Here is a 22,125-nt window from a genome sequence, read left to right as displayed (position 1 = left end):
ATGGCAGCCCTCTATTTTGACGATATTGAGCTGTAAAGCCACAGGCAATGGTATTCGAACCAGACGCCTGTAGGCAATTTTCAGAAACGTACCATACATTCAGATCTCTGGGTATAAAATTAGTTTTATAAAACGTGATGGCAGTTTTGTTCCTTTAAGCAACTCTAGGCACGACAGACGATGCTGCTTGAAAGCGACATTAAAAATGGTTCAGGAGCAGCAAGGAAGTTGGCTGAGTTCTCCAAACGAAGGAAAGTCTTGCTCTCCGGCTGGCAGTGGCTGGCTGTCTGCCTTTGGATATAATCAAAGCACGCAGCCAAATTAATTCTGTGTTCAGTTCCAATTTTGAGCTCTGTAGGGGCTGTCAGACCAGACCTTCCATGCGGGAATTCGGGTGACTCAGCAATGTGACCCACCCCCACCCCCCCTCCCCCATCCCCAGCAACTCTCTCCCCTTCCCTTCTTTTCTTCCTCCACAAGTGTTTATTGTGCAGCCAGGGATGCAGTGGCGAGCAGAGCCCCGAGTCTCCTTGGGGGGCAGACGTCAAGGAAACAATCATATTAAAGAAGGTGTAATTACAAAGTGAGATCAGTTCTCTGGAGGAAAGGGTCATGGGTCTAACAAAGGAAACAACCAAGGCCAGGGATGGAAGAGCGTCCCTAGGACACGCTGGAGAAGAAGCTCCCTGGGGGCGGGGCAGGAAGGAGACGATGGAGAGACAGCTATCTCCAAGGAGGGGACCCCACGCATGCCAAGGAGGCGTCAGGGAACTGAGAGCAGCTCCCAGATGTGATTTTTCAGGTCTCAAATGCGACCCTCCCGTTCATCTTGTCCCCAGAGAGTTCTCTGCTACGGTATGGCACTATACGGCCTGACAATACGTTATTTTGGTCCTCCTGATTCTGTCCAGATAAAGAAATTCTGGCTGTCTCTCGTCGGAGAGACCGGAGCACCTTGAGGACCTGTGCCAGACACCCAGCACATGTTCGTGCGCTCACTTCACCCATGGCACTTACAGCGCCTACATTTTTTCCCGGGTATCTCTTTAGTTTTGTGTGCAGCTCCCACCGGGACATTTTAAAGATTCACAAGCTGTCGTAGAATGCTTCGAAATACTCTTAAAGAATCAGACTACATGAAATCTACCTCTATAAACATATTTTAGAGCTGTGATAAACAAAGACTATTTATGTGAAAGAAACAGGGATTTAAATTTATCCTCAGAAACTAAATGAAAGGACTGACATTTCCCCAAACTACAGCTTTTGAATCACCTTATAGTTATTCCTTTGGGTGTAGAGAAAACATAAATCAAAGGTACTTTGGAAGATTTAAAAAATACCATCCTGTGTAACCATGAAAGAGAAGCTATGATCTGAATTCGTTCTCAAATAATCTCTCTAAAAGGCTGAGCAAGTATCCATGTATTCTGAGGTTTCTCTTTTGGAAACGAAGAAAATCTTACTCTTTTTTCTTAAGCTGTGGGTACTTCTGTAAGGATATTTACACTCGGTATTTTTTTCCTCATGTATTATATTTTGATCCAGACAAATCTACCATGTTCAGGACAACTATTATATAGTCATAAACAGGAGGGAAAATTTGAACACTATATTTTCCAGTAGCATCTCTTTAAAATACAAGGTTTTCAAATTAAAACTTCAGAGTTAATGTAAAGAAAATGGAAGTTTCCCAAGGGAGAGAACGCTTTTAAGTTTGTATTCATACTTAGTTTCTGGTGAAATGCTACCATTAATTAGTGGGTGCTTGGCCTTTGGAGAAACACCACATTGCAAAAATTTTCTTAACAAAACGTCCCCCAAAACAGAGAGAGAGAGACGGGCAGTGGTAGGTGTGATCCCAGGAGGCTGGCTGTTATCCTGCGCGGAGAATGCTTTTAGTTAGAATTCGAGACATCATCACAATAATAATGTCAGTATTATTTCCTTAAACTCAAATTCTATGTCACCGTCTGAACAGTCACTCTCTGTACATTTAAACACCCATTTGGTCGTTTGGTCCAAGACCTACATCTCATCACTTCCGACACCCACTTTTCTTCCATCAAAATTCTTCACGGGTGACCCACATCATTGCCTGCCCCAGCCCCAGACCTTGGGTCCTAGTTCAGAGAAATCCACCCTTGTTGGATGGTATCTGGTGGTGTCTAGGAAAAGAGCTCAGAGAAAAGGCTTCCTTGTTTTGTTTTTTCCACAGTGAAGAATGTGAGCCAGGCTCATGGCATTTTTTGTTGATAACAGAGGTGCCCTGGAGAGTCTGCACAGAATTGGAACTTTGGCTGAATCAGGCACAGGTGGTTGCTTCATTTATTCTTTTCTTGTAGGTCATTTTTATTAAAATGTATTTTCCATTAAACTTATAAACTTAACTCGCTAAACTCATAAACCTTCAACTTAGACGGTGCTGTACGTCAATTATATCTCAATAAAACTGAAAAAGAAATGCGGTTTGCTTCCATCAGGAATTTTTCACCACGTCCCAAGCTGTGTCATGCACTTTTATTGGAGTTACATTGGAATAGTTTAAAATCATATGATATTCAGCTTTGACTCTAATGGCATTAGTGGATGCAGGTGTGTAAGTTACAGCCCCAGGCTGTACTTTCCAAATGAAGGTATTAGGCCAGTTTTCAGGCCCAACTGACCGAATAATCCCTGCTTGTTGCTTCACGGTGCAGGAATAGGTCCAGACACACGTGCTCCCGTGCGTACGTGCGGGCTCCGCTTGGGGTCGTGCAATCGGCACTGGTCCCTATTCCTCCATCCTAACAGGATTTCTAGTTGGTTTATGGTTACACGACAACCAATTAGTGAACAGAATGCTCCCCACACCAGGCTCCCTTATAGCTGGGCGGGGGCCTGTTTGAGTGTGCGCTAATGAAACACAAAGGAATTCTACTGAGTGCAGTGGCCAGGAAGGTTCTTGTTTCCCTTGTGAGAAAAAGACAGACAGCTGGCAGATCCCATACCCTTTGCCCTCTCCCCCTGTTGCTGACTGGAAAATGGACCTGGTACCCAGAGATGCAGCATGAAGCCACAGCCTAAGGATGGCTGTGCAGGGAGATGAAAGTCTAGTTTCCCGAGCTTGTGCATCAGCCCTGGACCGTGCACTCAGCCTGGGAATTGGTCAAGTTAGAAAAATAAACCCCTTCTTCGGCACAGCCGCTTTCGGCCAGGTTTCAGCTGCAGTCAGCCAAAAGTGGTCCCGGCAGACTGATAGAATGATGCATGTCATATATGTGATATGCGTATGATGCAGTTGCTGGAAACATCCGGGCAGGGTGTGCCCTGGGCGTGGGTGGGCTTCATTTGACCAAGGCCAGTACCTATGAGCCCCTCTCATACTCATTAATGCTCTGCATATGAGAGTCTTTTAAACGGACATCGCCTTTTTTTCACAGCCTCTAGGCTAGTGGTTGTTGAACTTTGGGGGACATGAACCTGTGTGAGAATCTAAAAAAAAAAAACTCCAGACATCCACCTCGGAGGATACACAGACCAAAGTAAAGCAAAAATAAGCGCACCATTTGAGGGTCTCAGAGAACTTCCTAAAACCCATCCAGGGGCGCTGGCTGCAAACGTTCTGTTCTGTTCTATCAGTTTTGATGATCCCTCTCTAAAGGCTCACTGTGCTAATTAACAGGATGCTAATTAGGTACTTGTTTGATTTTTAATTTTGCAAATTGGGGTATTCGTTTTATTCCTTGGATACTTACTAATTCTAAATTATTCTCATTTCATAAATCATTATCTATAGCAAAAACAATATCACTGGTACAGAGTAGGAAATCAAATGGCACAAAAACATATACAACGAAAACTGAGTTCTTCCCCCAAAGGCAGGACTCCAGGCCTTAGCAACCCCATGACCAAGCTTCTTGGGTGTCATTCCAGGAATGTTTTGTGTGTAATTTCCATAAATGGGAGATTTTATAGTCACTGTTCTATTTTGTTTTTCACTTAGTATATCTTGGAGATCCTTTCACACCAGTTATTATAGATCTGCCTATTCCTTTTAATGATTGAACAGTATTCCACTGTGTAGGCGTACTGTCATTTATTGAACCACCTCAGTATCAATGGACATTTCTGTTGAGGCAGATTTTAAAATCACTCTTGGTTCAGCAGGCTCTGTGCTGTCTCCATGCCAGCCATTGAAATATGTGGAGAGAATACAAACTAATTACATCTGCTTAACCAAAGGAAATTAAAAACGAAAAGCCTGTTACAAACCCCTCCCCACTTTTCATCATCTCCATGTAGAACATTCTGAAGTCAGAAATACAATTTTTGCTCTTTACCACTTTCAGTTATGCAAGTCCCCGTTTCCTCCTCTCGCTGGGGTTTTTGACTCACAGGAAAACATCACCTGGGTATGGTAGGAATGGGGTTCAGCAAAGACCTTGGAGCCAGACTGCCTGGGTTTGAATCTCAGCTCCACACTTTGTAGCTGTGTGACCTCGGGAAAGTTACTTAACCTCTCTGTGCCTTACTTTCTCATCTGTAAATGTGGATAATAATTTTACCAGTTGCACAGGGGTGTCAAGAGGATCAAATGAGTTAGAATCTCTAAAGTTCTTAGGACTGTGACACACAGAGAAAGCGCTAAGTGTTGGCCGTTACTTGTCTAGGTGGCTGTGGAATAAAACTGAGGGGCCAGTGGCTTCTGCAGTGGTGGTGTTGCCCACGGTGAGGAATGCCTGGAGGCTGTCTCAGAAGCCTCCTTGACCTCTGGCGCAGAGGCCCACATGTGTGCTTGCACACTTGTGCACACACAAGTACACCCCGCACACACCGCCCAGGCCCATCCGAGGTCTATTGAGCCAGGGATGGTGTGCAGGAGGGAGGGACTTCTGCAAAGTTCTCCTGGGGACCAGCATTAACCAAATGAGAGACTGTACGTCTGCCTGCACGGTGCCTCCCATGGGGGCAGGAAGCAGCTGGAAATCCCTACAGCCCTGGACATTAGCCCCTGAATGCAGAACACGGGGAAAGGTCCAAACCCCGGCCTGGCCTGGGGGGCACAGTGTCCAGCGGGGATAAACATCACTACCCCTGATGAATAGGAGGCCTGAGAAGGCCCAGGACAGAGGGAGGCGGGCCCATGGCTGAGCACTGGCCCATTTATTCCTCCCATCGGGGACAGTCCGACAAGCCCTAGAGACATCGTTCGTATCAGAGAAGCCTCCCTGAAAATAACTGCCTGGATTTTAATTAAGGTTCAGCAGGAGGTGACTGAAAAGTGGGACAGTGAGGAGAAGCCAGGAAGCCCAGGAGAGGAGTCTGGAGCCAAAGCTGCTGAAATATTTAGAAATCACAAAACGAAATCCATACCCATCCCCTCCTACTCAGAAATCATTTACATTTCTTTTCTGTCTAGTGTTTTACCATAAAATGAAAAATTGAGCTTGTCCCCATGCTTCAGAGCACCCAAGAATCAGATGGAAAGTTTGGTAAAATACAGATTTCCTGTACAGGTCCCACAGCATCTGACTCAAAAGCCCTGGAAATCTTGGAATCTGCATTTTTAATACAGATGAAAATGCCACCTGGAGAGTCCTATTCAGGTGGTCCGTGGATTACACATAAAAAATCAGGCCAGTGGTCACAGCAATTACTGTTTTTACAAATGGCCTTAAATAGTTGAGCTATTTCATTTTCTCAAGATTACCAAGCTGGTACCCACTTCACTTCCTCCCAGAGTTGTGGATCCAAACCTATGGGAACCCCGAATAATAAGGATATTTTAGCTAGAGCTCTGTTCTGATCTGATTGACTTGCAAAATGCCCAAATAAGAGTAAATATTATAAACCTTTGAATAATGTATATATTTTGAAGGCATTTTGAGAATAATTATACTAATAAATCACCTTGTTTGAAGTGAAATATATGAGTACTGTGCAAAGTTCTTTCTTTCAGGGATAGAGTGCTGCCTGATACATCAAAGGTATCCAATCATACTTCCAGCAGAATTTTGGAATATATCACATGTCACAAACAGAAAATGGAGTCGCTTTTACTTGGGTATGAATTTCGGAATGCAAAACCAATTTATTCTTGTTTTGATAGTTTGAGATACACTGTGCGTGGCATCGTGACACCAGCCATCAGGACATCTTTATGCATTTCCCACAAAGCTAATATTTGAAAAATGATCACTGTCTCCCAGGTCCTGGGAAAAATACATAAACCTCCAAGGTCTGTGTAAATTATTTCTAACTAGGTCAAGTGCCCTGAGTCCCTCAATACACATTCAGCACCTTTTCTGTCTTTAATTTCTCAACTCATCTACCACATAGAAAATGTGATAATTAGAAATATGCAAAGGTGTTTTGAAAAATGACTTGCAGAACTGGAATATGATTTTCCAAATTATTTTAACCCATAATTGTTTTCCTATTAATTCACCAGTTGCACAAAGAATACACCTTCATACAGCACTTCCATATACACACAGGAGGTTGCATTTGTACATTTCAATCTCACATGTCATTAAGCTGACTTGTCAGTGAGGATTTTACTATGAATCCTTCATTCTGCAGATGTTGATTCTAACCAGGCTCAGGGTCAAAAATGAAAGTGACTCAGTTCTCCAGACCCTTTCTCTTCTAGGCAAGAAGGACGGCCCTGTGATTCCTTAGAGTTGCCAGGCAACCACCCTGCCTGCTCTACTCAGGTGACTGTCCAGGGAGGCCTGTGACACCAGGACAGCTGACCTGAGGCTGCAGGTGTTGGCTTTGTGTACCCACATCTGCTATTCTCACCTAGGTGTGATCATCCACACCTTGGGTGTGAACTGATTTTGCACTTGGAGTGTAGAAAACTATGCTGCTGTGTGAAAAATAAAGCAAACACTTTTTTTTTTCCCCCCTAAAGTGTGAGCTTCAGCTGAGCTGAACATATGTAATGTTATAGTGGAAAGACCAGTGAAGTAAAACAAGTAGAGATAGAACTTTCTAGAATAAAATCCAAAATGGACTCGCCACAAAACTTACATTTGTTTGATTTTTAAACATCATTACAATTACACACAAACCTGTTCAGGCACTTGGTACTTGGCCTCCATCCTCCCAAGCGAATCGGTCAGCAGTGGTCATTGGGAAGTTGTTTATTCAACAAGTCATTCATCCAAGAATGTATTGAGTGTGAGTGTGCGTTTCTTGAGCGTGAGCGGGACACTGTGGCATCTGCCTTGCCCAGTTTGCAGTCTGGGAAGGCACAACAAGCAAACACACGGCTCTAACACGGACAGATTCGGGTTATATCTGTGGTAAGGGCAGAGGGCTGGCACGTGGGTTTGCGTTTTCTGGGTTCCACGCATAGCAAGAGTGTCCTCAAGAGGAGGACAAACTGACCGCCTGGAAAGCATAATAAAGCCACTAGCTCAGTGAGGTCGAAACAGCCACAAGAGCAAAGAGCCACGGAAACAGAGAGTTCACCTTGTATCTCCCTTATTTGTGCAACGATCCAAGTCGTGAGGGCTGCACGGGAGTTTGTCATCAGCCAACATTGTACTTTGCCAAGAAAGGCATTAAAACAACTACCACAGGGCTTCCCTGGTGGCGCAGCGGTTAAGAACCCGCCTGCTAATGCAGGGGACGCGGGTTCGAGCCCTGGTCCGGGAAGATCCCACATGCCGTGGAGCAACTAAGCCCGCGAGCCACAACTACTGAGCCCGCGTGCTACAACTACTGAAGCCCACACACCTAGGTCCGTGCTCCGCAACAAGAGAAGCCACCACAATGAGAAACCTGCACACCGCAACGAAGAGTAGCCCCCACTCGCCGCAACTAGAGAAAGCCTGTGTGCAGCAACAAGGACCCAACGCAGCCAAAAATAAATAAATAAATAAATTTAAAAAACAAAACAAAACAAAAAAACAACTACGACAATATACTATCTTTATCAGTTGCCAAAATAAAGGACACGTTAACACTAAAAAGGAACGAAGGCTTAATCTCAGGATCAGGGAGCGTCGCCTGCTTTCTGTAAATCTGGCTTTCACGAAAGCCCTCCATGCACTGTCCTTATTCCTCTCATTTTGGGGGGGCAGGTGGAAGCTTAGCAGGGCCAACAAGAACCTGTGTGCCAGCGTCTGGGAGACACGCCTTAGTCGGCCCGCAAGGGTGGGGTTAAGCAGCAAGGGGCACGGGTTTCTAGTTCACAGGGACCACAATGGCGGCCGTGTGGAGGAAGAGATGAGGGGGCGGGGCTGGAGATGCAGGTACAGGGAGAGGTGATGGTGGCCAGGACCAAGGTGGAGCCCCGGAGAGAGGGGAGAGGAAATGAGAGGGGGCGACCCAGGAGCCTTAGAGGTCGAGGTGATGGCACGGGTGCTGGGAGGGGAGGCCCCGTGGAGAATGTCTGTTCAGGTTTACACACGGTCTGCTCCAGCTTCTCGCTGGCTTTTTTGGTCTAAACTCTTTCAGTGACGCCTTCCATTCTTCTGTTTGGAGCCAGAGTCCTAGAACTGCTCCCCCGTCACTGCTGCCCCCGACAGCCACGTCCTCCACAGCTTAATCAACCCCTCCCCACCTCCCAGTGAAGCCGTTCGTCCACGCCGGGAACCCCCAGCCCTGACCCGCTGTGTTCTCAGAGGCCCCTCTTGGCCTCGCTGCTCCTGCCCAATCAAAAGCCACACCGAGGGCTTCCCTGGTGGCGCAGTGGTTGGGAATCTGCCTGCCAATGCAGGGGACACGGGTTCAAGCCCTGGTCTGGGAAGATCCCACATGCCGTGGAGCAACTAGGCCCGTGAGCCACAACTACTGAGCCTGTGCATCTGGAGCCTGTGCTCTGCAACAAGAGAGGCTGCGAAAGTGAGAGGCCCACGCATTGCGATGGGGAGGGGCCCCCGCTCGCCGCAGCTAGAGAAAGCCCTCGCACAGAAACGAAGACCCAATACGGCCATAAATAAATAAATAAACAAATACTAAAAAAAAAAAAAAAAGCCACACCGAGTCCATCTCCCCCTTCCGTCGCCCACACCCTCAGGCCCCTGACATCCAGGTCAGTGCAGGGGCTTTGGGACCCCGGGCTTCTCCTCGGCTAATCCGACCAACACCTCCTGGCCGGGTCTGTCACCTCCTCACTCCCATCCCCCAGAGCCTCCCCTTCCCTCTGCGTCTAACCTGGCATCAAGCCTGCTCACCCCACTCTCCTTCCCCCGGCCCTTCGTAGAGCAGCGTAAACCCCGGCGCCTCTGAACCCCTCACTTGTCCCCAAACTTTGCCTCATCAGCGGCCTTCCAGGCCGTCCTGATCTACACCGGCTCCTTCCCCTAAGGTCACAGTTTTCTCAGTGTCCCTCCTAGCACTTCACCTCCACCTGACCTCACACTGAACATTGATCTAGTTTACCGGCTGTTTCCCCACTAGCGCGGTGGGCTCCATGGGGACAGGGGTTACAACCCCAGGGCCTGGAACAGTGCCGGGCAAACAGAAGGTACTCAATCAGCATGTCTTAGTAACCCCCTTCCCCTGCCCTTCCAGAATCTTCTCAGGATTTCCCCTCCACCTTGGGGTTTCTTCTCAGAACCCCCAAATACACAACCACACTCTCGTTCAAAGCCCCGTCACCCAACAGGCTCCGCCCTCCCTGGAATTCCTTCTTGGTCCACTCTCACGACAGTGCCTCAATCTCCCTGGAGCTTTGAATATTTGCCCCTGCTCTGGGTTACAGACTCCTGGAAGCCCAGGAGCTGACTCCTCTCCCTTGATGGGTCGCCCTTGAGCCTCTGCATGCCCACGACGGCACCCAGACCACATATACTGACGAGCAACCCGCTGGCCCTTCCGCCAAGCGGCCTGCATCCCGCTGAAGTCTATGCTGTTCCCTCAGTTTTGGTGGTTCTTTTGCTGTCCCCAAAGTGAAAATTGCCTTGAAAATTGTACCATAGACATATGACACGAATACAGATATTCTTGTATTGATAAAAAGTAAACCGATTGAAATATAAAGTTGAGAAAAATGACTTGAGATATTTAAAAAGTCATAGACAAAACCAGCTGATTTCTTCCAGTTTTTCTTCTCCCCTGTTAGGTACGCTATTGGTCAGAGAAGCAGAGCTTTAAAAAGACGATTCTTGCCAACCTGGAGCAGAAAATATTAATACAAGCAATTCAAAAAACAGGTATAGCAAATCTTGGTGATTCACTTTCCTTAGGAGGAGTTTTTTTTTTTTAAATAAGGGAAAAAATTGCATCTTTATTTTCATGAACTTTTAATTGAACATTAGCATTTCCTTCAAGTATGCATGGAGGCAACGAACCTCTGTAATATTAGAAATTCCTGTGATTTTGTAAACAACTTCTAAATCTCAGATACTTTTATGCCCATTAATGTTTTTGCAGCTATTGAAATCCTCTTCACTACGTGGAGCTTATGGGGGATACGAGACCTGCTACTAGACAGTGTTATTTGGTGCATAAAGCAGCACATCACAATTAAAAAAAATCTGTGGGTAACTGTATGTAAGAATAATTGCTTTCATTTGTGATCCCAGGTCACGAATGCACATTACTTGATGCATTTATGTGATTCTGAGGTGTCTACAGACTTCACCAAACTGTCAAGGGGGTCATGGCACAAAAAGAGTTAAGAGCCCTGAATCTCACTCCCTAGTTTTCATAACCAGACCCTGGGGGTGCAGGGAACTGGAGCTATAACTTTTTTCTTTCACATTAAAAAACTTGTGGTAAAATGAACATAAATTTACCATCTTCCTGATTTTTAACTGGTTCACTAAGTTCAGCAGCGTCAAGCACACGCATATTGCTGTGTAACCCACCAAGGATGAGCTCTCGGGTGGAAATGACTGGGTCTTAAAAAAGGAAAACTTTGTTTGTATGTTCATTGTACCTCAATAAAGCTAAAATTCCAAAAACAAACCCAAAAGGGAAAACTTTGGCTAAGTGCAAATATTTTAAATACTCCTGATTTTAGGGAAACGGCCACAAAATAGTAATGCCCAGCGTGCACACACATCCCGCCAGAGATCTGTGAGGGCAGAGTGGAGACACACGTCTAACCCTGACCCACAGCCGGGTTGTCAATGAAACTGCCCCGGCTCTGGCTTTGGGCATTTGCTTCTCAAGCAATGGCTTTTACACCGTTTCCTGCTTCTAATGCTCTGTATCTGATGTGGCACGGCTGGGGGTGGACAGAGCTGGGCGTTGGCCACTGCGCCAGCTGGGCCTGTTCGCTTTCCTTGAGTCTCAGGGTTCCCATTTGTGAAACCAAGGTGGTCCGGGGGGTTAAACAGAACCAACCTTTCGTAGAGCACAGGTGATAAGCAAAGCCTGGGCACTTGGCATTCCCTTTTGCCCCAACATTCAGGTTACTTGACTATTTAGGATGAGGTCATTTCAATCTATTCTATGTAAAACTCAATTTTATTACAGCAAAAACCAAGGTCCAAATATACGTTGCCCTTGTGCCAGGAAATGAATCATTAGGGCGTGTCATTGCTGTCGGTGTACACTCCATTGAGTTCCATCCCTGCCATGCTTTTCCCTTTGAACTCTTTTTATTTTAAAAAAAATTTATTTGGCGGTGCCAGGTCTTAGTCGAAGCACACGGACTGACCAGGGATTGAACCCGGGCCCCCTGCATTGGGAACGCGGAGTCTTAACCACTGGACCACCAGGGAAGTCCCTGAACTCTTTTTAAAATATGAGCTGGGTTTAATGCCTTCACTGCTGGACAAGTTTCACTTATTTTTAACACTGGTTGTAAACCCAGCACAAAGCCCATTCTACCCACTCCAATAGCCAAAATCATCCACATTCTGAGATGCATTTTTATGGCAGAGACATGGGTAGTTCCCTCATGCAACACACATTTATTGCACAAAGCTCTGGGGACTCAGAGACGAGTTTAGACATGGTCACTGCCCCAAGGAGCTCAGTGTGGCTGATGAAGGAAGGACAGGTGTTTCAGCTCAAGAAGAGCCCAAGCAAAAGCAGGGAGCTCTCAGAAGGGGAGACGGTCAAGGGAGTTCTGCAGTTGGGGTTGGGGAAACCCAGAGCTGACTGCACAACGGGCTGTAGAGGCATCTCTGGGTCTTCCTTTGTATCCCATGGAGGGGGGAGGAGAGTGGGCAGGTGCACTAGGTGAGAGGGCGCTGGAGTAGCTTGGCCATGAAAAGGAATGAGAGCAAAGGCACAAGGCAGAGGTCGTTAAGTCCAGGCATGGCAGTAGGGATGGTTGGAAGACCAACTATGGGCTGTGGGGATCTGCAGACCAGACCCCTGGAGGGGAGGGTCCCAGGACTGAAACTGGGCTTGGTGGCTGTGGCCAGGTGACCGGAGACTACCTGAGGGGTGGGGTCTTGGTGACCACGAAGTAAACGATTTGGTGCATGCCCCGCTTGACGTGACTGCTCGACAGTCAGGCGAAGACCAAGGCAGGAATTGACCAGGCGCAAAATTGCCCTTTTCTTGGGAAATCAGAGCACAGCTTTTTTCAACGAAGTCTTTCTTCTGAATATTTGGTCCTCAAAAACACCTACAAATACCATAACTTTATATGCCAATTATTACCATTATCAATATCAAAATCAACATCAATAAAGGACTGGAAATTTTAACCAAGCTTCTTGGGAGTAGCCTAGAGAATATTCAGTAAAAGTAGAAAAGTCGTTCATGTTCAGACTAGTAGTGTCCAATTCTGGACGTGCGCAAGCCAAGGAAAACTAGTGTGACTAAGTTCTCCTCATCTTTACCTGACATCATCCAGGTGTGAGAGGGATGTTTCCCTTTTAAGAGCAAACCCGTCACCCCTCCAGCTTTTCCATTTACAGCAGTCATCTGGGAATACAGAACCTGAGATTGAAGAGATGCCGGCCGCCATAACGCCACAGCCTCCGGGGCCTGGAGGTAAACTGGTTGCTGCAAAGCAAGCCTTCTAAGGGGTCATTTGGGGACCTGGGCTTTGCTGCCTGACTCTTCCTCACCTTTAGGTCCCTGGAATTCCTTCTGTTCAATTGGGACAGTGGAGGGGTGCCCGGAAGGTTCTATGGGACCGGCCTGATGGCGCCTGTATCACCAACACTCATGTGCCACTAGCTGAGTCACTCGGCCACTTACTTGCAAGGGAGGTTGGAAAACACTTGAGTTGTTTGTTCAGGAAGAAAGTAGGTTTGGTGACCTAGCCAGTCCCATCCGAAGTAGTTTCCCCTTTTAAAGATTTACCTTCCTCTGCCCCTCTGACTTTTGCATTAACCTGGGCAGAGACCTCCAGATAGATCCAGCTGGATTCCTTCCCTACCTTCCCCCAAGCAAGCCACATGCAAAGGCCTCCGGGAGGGAGGCGGGGCTGTGAGTTGAACTCTGTCCTTCAAGATCTGTTGGAGGTCCCATCCCCCCAACCTGTGAATGTGACCTTATTTGGAAATAGTGTCTTTGTAGAAGTAATCAAGTTAAGATGAGGTCACACTCAATTCAGGTGGGCCCTCATCCATGACTGGGGTCCTTAAGAAAAGAGAGGTTTGGATGCAGACACAGGGCAGACGGCCAAGTGATGCCTTGATCTTGGGACGTCTGGCCATCAGAACCTCAAGAAAATAAATTTGTTATTTTACGCCACCCGGTATGTGGCACTTTGAGACAGCAGCTCTGGATTAAAACCTCCACTTCTGCCACTAGCCGTGCAAGTCAGTCAACTGCAAAATGGGTGTCAGGATATGGCTGGTGGGGCTGGAACTGAGAAGCACGGAGGGTACAGGTGCACCCCTGTATAACACGCCCCAGGCCCGTGGTGGGGAGGGGGTGAGCCCTTTGTGGTCCCTGTACTCTCAATGCTGCAGACACCCTGTTCCCCAGGTCTGGCCTGGCCCTGGGCTCACTGGTGCCTACTCAGCCTTTGGCCTTGGATTAAAGTTACTTCTCATGGGGGCTCTCCATAGCCCCACTCCTCCCCACCACCTGCAGGTGGGGCTGCTCTCCATCAGTTGCCCCCCTACCCTCATCCTGTTCTCTCCCTGGGCTTGGTCCAGAGGGCGTGGTGAGCGCAGGGCCCGTGGGAGTCCAGCTTGTTGTAACCTGATGAAGATGCCCGGCACTGAGAAATGGCTCGGCCCTCAGCTGTGTGTTGTGGGTTTGGGATTGGCCAATTCCAGGTACACAGGACCAAGAAAAAGGCAAGCCACCCACTTGCACCCTTTGGGGGCTCTAGGCAACACTGATTCCCATTAGTTAGTTGATGACTGAGATCCCTATATTCCAAGAACAATTAAATCAATAGCGAGAAAACAGATACCCGCTAAACCAATTGTCACACTGTCACCTAGGGGAGACCGGGTTGGGATGGAGCCATTGTTCTATGCACGGATACTTACACTAGGTTTTGTGTTTTATTAAAAGTCTGTGTGGGTACAGAAAAAAAACACACACACTTATGTTAAAATATCCAAAGAAAATTTACTGCAACTTCTGTAGAATTGAATTTGTGCTACAAGACATGTTGCATAGGAAACTATTTAAAGCCCCTGAGGAAAAATCTCAATATTTAAGGTGCGACTGGTTTTGTTTCTTCTTTGGGGAAGAGTGAGAGACGCTCTCTGGGAAGACTGAAGGCGGAGAGTGAAGAACCAGCACGTAAGGTGATTTCGTGTGATGATTTGGGGGAATTGTGTATCTTGGTTCTTGCAGCATAAAACATGTAGTGTTTTTTTTTTATTGTTGTTGTTGTTTTCTAGTCAGTTGGTCTTCCGTATTTGAATCGATATATAAGAATGTTTTAGCCCAATAAGGGATTTACATTGATTATACTAAGTAATTAGCATGTTTCCAGAAAGCAGATTTAGAGAATGAGATGCCGGAACCCCAGATGGCCCAGCATCACTCATGTAAGCACAGCGCATATCCTGGCCCCTTCCTGGGGATCAGCTCTATTGATCTGCCAGTATTTCTTCATCCTTGTCCCTCACTCCCTTCCGAGATGCTTCCACAACGCAATTGTAGAATTCAGCCCAGCAAGTTGATCTCCAACCATCAAGGTTATCAATGCAACAGTCCGCCAAGTCCCAGATTTTATGTGGGAAACATTTTCAGATATTCATCCTGCTCAGATAATCTTCATATTGTTTAAAAAAAAAAAAAAAAGATTTCCCTATGCTATTTATTTCCAAGGAGAGATGGGCACACCAGGAGGGGAGAGGGGTTACATTTTAGGTGGAAAGAAGTAGAGAATTTGGCAAATGGCAGCGGGCACCTCTGGACGTCAGCGTAGGGTGTGCTTGTGGTGATGTTTTCTTCGTGCCCAGAGGAGAGGCTTCGAGCTCTGCAGCAAGCACTCCCCTGCCCCCGGGGAGAAGCAGGACCTCTCAGAGCTGCAGGGGCCACCTCTCTCCAAATGGCGTAGCTCTTTTGCAGGATTAAGGGCGCACAGGCAGGGGCCATAGAGAATGCCACCTGCCCGCCGCCCTCTCATCTCAAATGCACCCAAATTGCTCCTGTTGGATTTCACTCTTCCTGCTAAAGCTCAAAAAAGCTTCCCCTGTGCTGTGGCCATTCCTTTACTGCAACACAAGGCCAAGGTACAGAAGGTAATAAAGATCACAGGGAATCGCAGGGCTAGGACAGCCTCAGAAAGAAAGGGCACGGACCACACTCATTTACTGAAACACCACGTTTCCTATTTGATTTCTTTTCTTTTTTTTTTTTTACAAGTACAGAGGCAAAAAGGTCCAACATCTGAACGAGTGTCTTTCCGTGCTAAGTGTTGAAATGCAAAGAGAATCCGGCAATCAGAAATGCCCCCATGACCCTTAAATACATATATACATCTGTAACATAATTTAAAAAGGTCTTTATAGAACATAAAAACCTCAACAGCATCTGCCCCTATGAAGTGTTTTCTTTTTTTTTTTTTTTACCTTTACGGTCCATTAAAAAATTAGATACCACCTTTCTCGTACGCGCCCCACCCCATACTTTAAAAAAAAGTGATTTAAATTTAAATTTATACTTAACAAATAGAAAGCTATTTGATTGGCAACAACCTGCAGTAGAAATTCCCTTCAGGTCTCCCGCGTGACAGAGGAGGCGGGTGGAACATCGCGTGTGCTCGGTCCTGGGTGTGGATCCAGCCAGGAGGGACCCTGGGTCTGTCTGAGCTGATCTTCCCTCCCTCCCCAGCTCTACGCGTCCGCCTGGGCATCCGGGGCAGACAGAGAGCATGCGCGCCGGAGCAGCCCTCTGGGAGGGCATCAGGAGGTCGGAGACCCGTTCAAATCACAAAGTCGTCGTGGTCCATGGGACTGAAAGCGGCCGCTCGCAGGATGTCCAGGGAGTTCACCAGGATCAGGGTCCCTGTGAGGTGTTTCCAGCGCTTGGTGATGGGGTTTTTCATCTTATCCAGGCCGATGTGCAGCTCCTGGATGACATCCCGGTAGCTGTCCCCGATCTGGTGGCTCCAGGTGAGTAGAAAGTCGTACGCGGGCTTCCACATGGCCTGGATAGTGGAGTTGTCCAAAACCAAAAGAGAGAGAAAAAATTGGGGGACACTGAGAGACTGGGTCTTAGAACCTCTCCTAGTACCAGCATCTCTGTTCATCACTGATGCTACTTTTTAAAGAGTGAAATGAACCCAAATAGGCCGCCTCTGTCCCGGGCCAGCACATTTCAGAGGGAAGAACACACTTTGTGTGAGAGCAGGTGTATAGTACCAAGTAGTGACCGAACAAACAGAAAGGGTTTCTCTTTCCTTCCAACCTCCCGTAGCACTTTCCATTTATTTAGAAACTCATCACATCCATAAAGGATGCCCTTATTCTTGGAACTTCTGCTTCCGAGGTCTTGCAAGCCTGACTGTCTTTCCAGAAACTTAAAGTGACCACCACAAAACAAGTGAGAAAACAAAGACTCCCTGAGCAGGAGCCCAGCCAACCTTGGCCGAAGCTGACAACATACCAGGTATGCCTTTCACACCGTGCAGGGCAGAGCCCCAGCCAGAACTGATCACAAAGGGCTCCGTCAAGCATCATCGGGCTGAAGGTAATTTAACATCAGGATCAGGGACGGATGGGCAGTTCCGAGGATGCCGTTCCAACGTCCCACTTGACGGGAGAGTGGCCTTGCCGCCGCCGCCGGGGCCCGGCTCACAACTAAGGATCCCGAGGAGGATGCGACTTGCTCCCGCTCGGCGAGAGCCTACTACGTGCTAAGCACTTGCCTCCACATTTTACCTGTGTTGTCCTCGTAAAAATGCTGTACAGTAGACGTCGTCATCACTGCATCTTACAGGTGGAGGGAAGGGCACCCCACTCACCTCGCTGTCTACCACCCCGTTCCTGTCGCGGTGAGGAGACTCGTACGCGTCCATCTGTCGCTTGGACACCTTGGCGAGCTTCTCGGCCAGCTCCCTCCAGCGCTGGGCCACCTCGACCGCCGTGGTCAGGAGCACGAAGTCCTGGATGAGTCTGACCACCAGGCCCTGGCAGTCCATCTTCAGTAAGGCCTAAGGAGGAAGGAGCAGGCATGAGGCAGAACAGGCGTGAGGCAGGACAGAGGGCAGGCTCCGGTTTCATGGGAAGCCCGCACCGCAGAGACCACGAGCCAGTACCCTCAACGCGGCAAGGCCTGAGTGCCAGCACCGCCGTGACTTCCAAGTGCAGGAAAAACCACGATCTGTGGGAGGTACCGGGTCCCCCGCCCACAAATTCTCGTCCTCCTGGAACCTCCCAATGTGACCGAATGCCAAAGTAGGGATCTTTGCAGATGTAATTAGCTAACATGAGGCCCCACTGGACTAGGGGGGGCCCCTCATCCAATGACTGGTGTCCTCATAAAGAGAGAAACAGACATGCAGAGACAGAGAGAAGTCCACGTAAGGATGGAGGCAGACGTGGGGTGATGCGGCCACGTCAGTGGAGCCACCAGGAGCTGGGAGAGGGGCACGGGCCAGACCCCCGCAGAGCCTCGAGGAGGAGCCAGCCCTGCCGACACCTCCAGACCTGTCCCAGGATGAACCTCTGCGGCTCGGAGCCTCCCAGCTTGCGGTACTTGGTCACGGCAGCCCTGGGACGCCGACAGGCAGGGTGCGTGGGATGACGGCTGTTCATCTGTTCCCTCCCCGGCTGGGGCACCTGGAGAGGTGATGCCCTTTGCCCAGACAGCCAGCTCGGCATGGCCTGGGGCTCAGAGCAGGACAAGCTGACGCCAGCAGGGGGGGAGCCCCAACGGGCAGAAGAGGTGCAGGTGAGGGCTCAGATCCAGGCCTCTCAGGTTCTGGAGACACACGAAGGCCTCGCGTGGAGGGGAGGCTAACAGGACCATCAAGAAAGTCTCCAGAATTGCTGGGACTGCTCCCTTGACAAAGCTGCGAGAGCCTTCTGGTGTCTCTAGGACGGGGATCACTGACTATGGAGGGACACAAACGCCCGTCAGCTGGGAAGGAGGCAACGGGCAGAGCCTTGCCCAAGCCCCGGCTCGGCCCGAACAGCACAGGCCCACCTTGGACTCGATCCCCCATCCAGGAAAGGGGCTGGTCAGTCAGGTGGGCTTCCAACACAGGGCTCGACGTCCTGTGGGTTCTGTGCGGCCCCAGGCTGGAGGCTGTGTCACATGAGCGTTTCTGGCTTAAGGAAACACGAAGCCACATCAGTAGCACAAACCCGCAGGCCTCCTGTCCGCACGCATCACCCTGAGCTACGAGCTACACGGACGGCTGCTGGGCGTCGGGCTGCGGGTCCGGTGAGGCCGGTACAATGAGTGTGCAGCTTTGGGCGGCCAGGATGGAGCCCCAGGCAGGGGGAGAAGGCGCGGTGAGGACCAGCTCTCCTGGGCCACGGAAGGCGCGGCTCGCCCTGCTCTCATCCGCGGACCCTCTGCCAGACTACAGCCTGACACCTGCAGAAGCGACGGGGTCTGAGACCCCCTTGGGTCCTCGGACGTCGAGGATGCAACCAAAGAGATGCCGCTACCAGTCACCGGGCCTGGCCCTCTTTCTGTCCCTCCACGCTCTGTCCAAGCACCTGATGTCGCTTCAAGGCTCCGAAGAGAAAGTGTTAAAGACGGCAACTGATCGACCACGCAGCCCCTCCCCAGCTGAGCCAAACACGCCGTTCACGCGCTCCCTTCAAACATTTCGTGAAGACGCAGGCGGCCTGGCATCTGTGCAGGATCAATCTGCGGGGCTGCTACTTGAAAGAACGCAGCTATTTTTGAGTATTCTCACCTACGTTTTATGTTTATTTGGGGGCAACTTAACAAATGAAGAAATGGTGACTTTTGGGGGAGTCCCTAATGCAGAGCCTGATGCCCCAGCATCTCAATCTTTGCCTTTAAAACATAAGATCAATCTGAGGCCGTCCTGGGTCCGAGGGGGCTATAAAGGTGGGAAGAAAGAAGGCAGCTTGAGGACCACGTGGTCCTTTTCTGATTTTTGTTTTTGATTTTAAATAGACTACCTTCACTGAGTGTTTCCAGTGAGCCGGGTGCAGGGCGCATCTACCTCTCAGAACCCCCATGAAGGGAAGCCAAGCTCACCCCAATTTGCAGGTAAAATTGGAGGGAAAGGGAGGGGCTCCCAGACCTGGTGAGGGCCTCCAGGCAGCCTGTCCCCAGCTGCTACCCACCGTGTGGGTTGCACTGTGTCTGTTTTATAGACCCCGCAGATGCTGGGTGGCTTGTCCAGGGTCCCAGAGCTCGAGGGCACAGAAGTGGAGGCAGGTCCAGATTTCCCAGTGCTCAGGCCAATGGCCTTTCCAACTGTGTGGGCACCACATGACATCAGGAACTGAGCACGAGACTTCATCTCAACGATTTACAGATTTCAGAAAATGGTCTCTGAACTTTGGTATCTTCAAGTGAAATTGTTTGAAAAAACTTAAATGTTTACTAGATTTGTGCTGCAGAAGATGTGAAGAGTATACAGAGATGTGTTTATGGTATGGGGGAGACGTGTGATAAATTGGTAGAACTCTGGATTTAAATTCTTTTGCTTGAATAAAAAACAACAACAAGGTCCTACTTATAGCACAGGGAACTATATTCAATATCCTGTGATAAACCATAATAGAAAAGAATATGAAAAACAATGTATGTATATGCATAACTGAGCCCTTTTGCTGTACAGCAAAAAGTAACACAACAATGTAATTCAACTCTACTTAAATAAAATAAATTAAAAAAAAAAAGTTAAGAAGAAATCCTTTTGGCGTGGCGTGGTTTGAGCCCAGACACGCAGGAGATGCAGGGTGCCCTCCAGCCACGCCTGGTGTCCTGAGAAGGCGTCTGGCCGACCTCCCGTGACAACGGTCCCACCCAGGCTTCCTCACGGTGTCTCAGCAGTGTCCGTGTGCTCAGCTGCCAGGCTCCGCAGGTGGCCTTGTGTTCCAGGTAACAGAACACTTCAGAGTCGCCTGCTTCTGATTCGGGTATCCCTGGCGGGGGCGATCAAAGCTGCTCTCTCCCAGGGCACTGGGTGCAGGCACAAAGGTCCTGAGAAACCGAAACCCTCTCTCTGGCCCCGAGCGGTCACAGCTGGGGCAGAGCGCTGCCCACACCACCGCCAAGGGGTCGTTCATGCATTTATTTTTTCTGAACGGCACATTTTGGGTGCCCACCAAGTCTCAGCAATAGAAAACTTCTCAGTGGCAGGGATATGGTGCTGGAACCCTTTCCCTGAAGCACACACAGCAGTATACACAGGTGATACCAGAAATAAAGCACAAGGCTGGTTCCAGCTGGACTCCCACGAGCTGGAGTGACCCATGACTTCAGTCAGGGTGGCCAAGTCTGTTCCAAGGGCAAGACAGGACCTATTTTTGGCTTTGCGGGCATGGCGTCTCTGCCTCAGCCACTCGACTCTGCCAGTGGGGCGTGAGAACAGCACGACAACACTTGAACGAGTGGGCAGGGCTGCGTTCCAGTAAAATTTCATTTATAGAAGCAGGTGGCCCGCGGGCCAGTGTGTCAACCCCTGTTTGAAGAGACATTCTTATGAAAATACAACGAAACATCCCTTTGCTGTATGTCCACCCCAGTCATGCTCCCATTCCTGAGATGTTAGAACACCAAAGGGCAGTCACCATGGCAACCCTGCTCCTCCCTGTATCCGCAGCCTTGGGCTTTGGGACCACCCGGCAGGAAGTCCCCAGGCACCTCCCTAAGTGCACAGCAGGTAGTTACTGTGTCCTCTTCTGGGGGGTAAAGAGCTTTTGGCTCCTGATTCAGAGCACCGTCCCACACCGTCCTCTCCAGCCCTAGCTCTCGCCGATCTCAACATCCCCCTTTATTTCCATTAGTTTTCAAGGTTCTCGGTGTTGATTTCACCCCGCACCCCACTCCTAAAGCAACCACCCACCTTGACTTATATCCCACAGTAACTTTCCCTTTTTCAGAGAAACTTCTCCAAGAGCCCAGAGCACTCTTCCTTCCTTCCTTCCTTCCTTCCTTCCTTCCTTCCTTCCTCCCTCCCTCCCTCCCTCCCTCCCTCCCTTCCTTCCTTCCTTCCTTCCTTCCTTCCTTCCTTCCTTCCTTCCTTCCTCCCTCCCTCCCTCCCTCCCTTCCTTCTTTCCCTCCCTCCCTCCAACCTCCCTCCCGGCCAGGAGGACACCGCGCCTCTCGTAATCCCCAAAGTCGGGAACAATCTCTTACACTGAAAGTGTGTCGTTGAATGAAAACACTTCCAGTTCTCAGAGAGCTGGGTTCCTCAGGGTTCTCTCTACCACCCTCCACACACACACACACACACACACACACACACACACAAGCACGAGATGGCCATCACCCCAATCCACGCAGTTCTACAGCATGAGCCAAATCCTTCTCTCTACTCAGTGCTGAGTGTTGTCATTAAGTCCTGGTACAAACACATAGCAATATCTTCCGCTTGGGCTTCCGACCACACTCAGAAAACCCTTCCCCAAACCCACAAAGTGTATCAGAAGCAACATTAATGCCCTAAAAACAGAGGAACGTACTCTGTCGTTTCTTGCCTTCATGAAACAGAACAAAAACCGACATCGAAACCCAAGGCTCAGAGAGGTGAGGGGAGTGTGTACACACCAGCAGGGCCGTCCAGTCTGGTCGCTGCAGTGATAGCTCTCGACACCAGCAGGGCTGTTAAAGCATCCCCTGTCATTCTCAGGCCTTGCACGC

The 22,125-nt window shown here is 49.0% G+C and overlaps 1 protein-coding gene and 1 long non-coding RNA gene across 4 annotated transcripts in view; one reads left to right on the top strand and one right to left on the bottom strand.

Moving 5' to 3' along the window:
- Positions 1–475: 475 nt before the first annotated feature.
- Positions 476–21,417, top strand: LOC309663045. The gene is made up of 3 exons (XR_014265087.1): positions 476–12,897; positions 16,382–16,439; positions 19,426–21,417. It is a non-coding gene; the product is annotated as an uncharacterized lncRNA (long non-coding RNA).
- SH3BP4 (SH3 domain binding protein 4) overlaps positions 14,415–22,125 on the bottom strand; it is a 94,011-nt gene continuing 86,300 nt past the window's right edge. For all 3 annotated transcript variants that reach the window (XM_082466344.1, XM_082466345.1, XM_082466343.1), the window contains 2 exons: positions 17,291–17,479; positions 14,415–16,474 (listed from right to left, as the gene is read on the bottom strand). In XM_082466344.1, the coding sequence (XP_082322470.1) occupies positions 16,250–16,474; positions 17,291–17,479 (414 nt within the window). In that variant the 3' untranslated portion in view covers positions 14,415–16,249. The remainder of the gene's footprint in view (positions 16,475–17,290; positions 17,480–22,125) is intronic.

Source organism: Balaenoptera physalus (genome assembly GCF_965194825.1).
Source record: "Balaenoptera physalus genome assembly, chromosome: 6".
NCBI lineage: Eukaryota > Metazoa > Chordata > Mammalia > Artiodactyla > Balaenopteridae > Balaenoptera > Balaenoptera physalus.
Note: the sequence above shows the minus strand (reverse complement) of the source record. Positions and strands in the feature narration are given on the sequence as shown.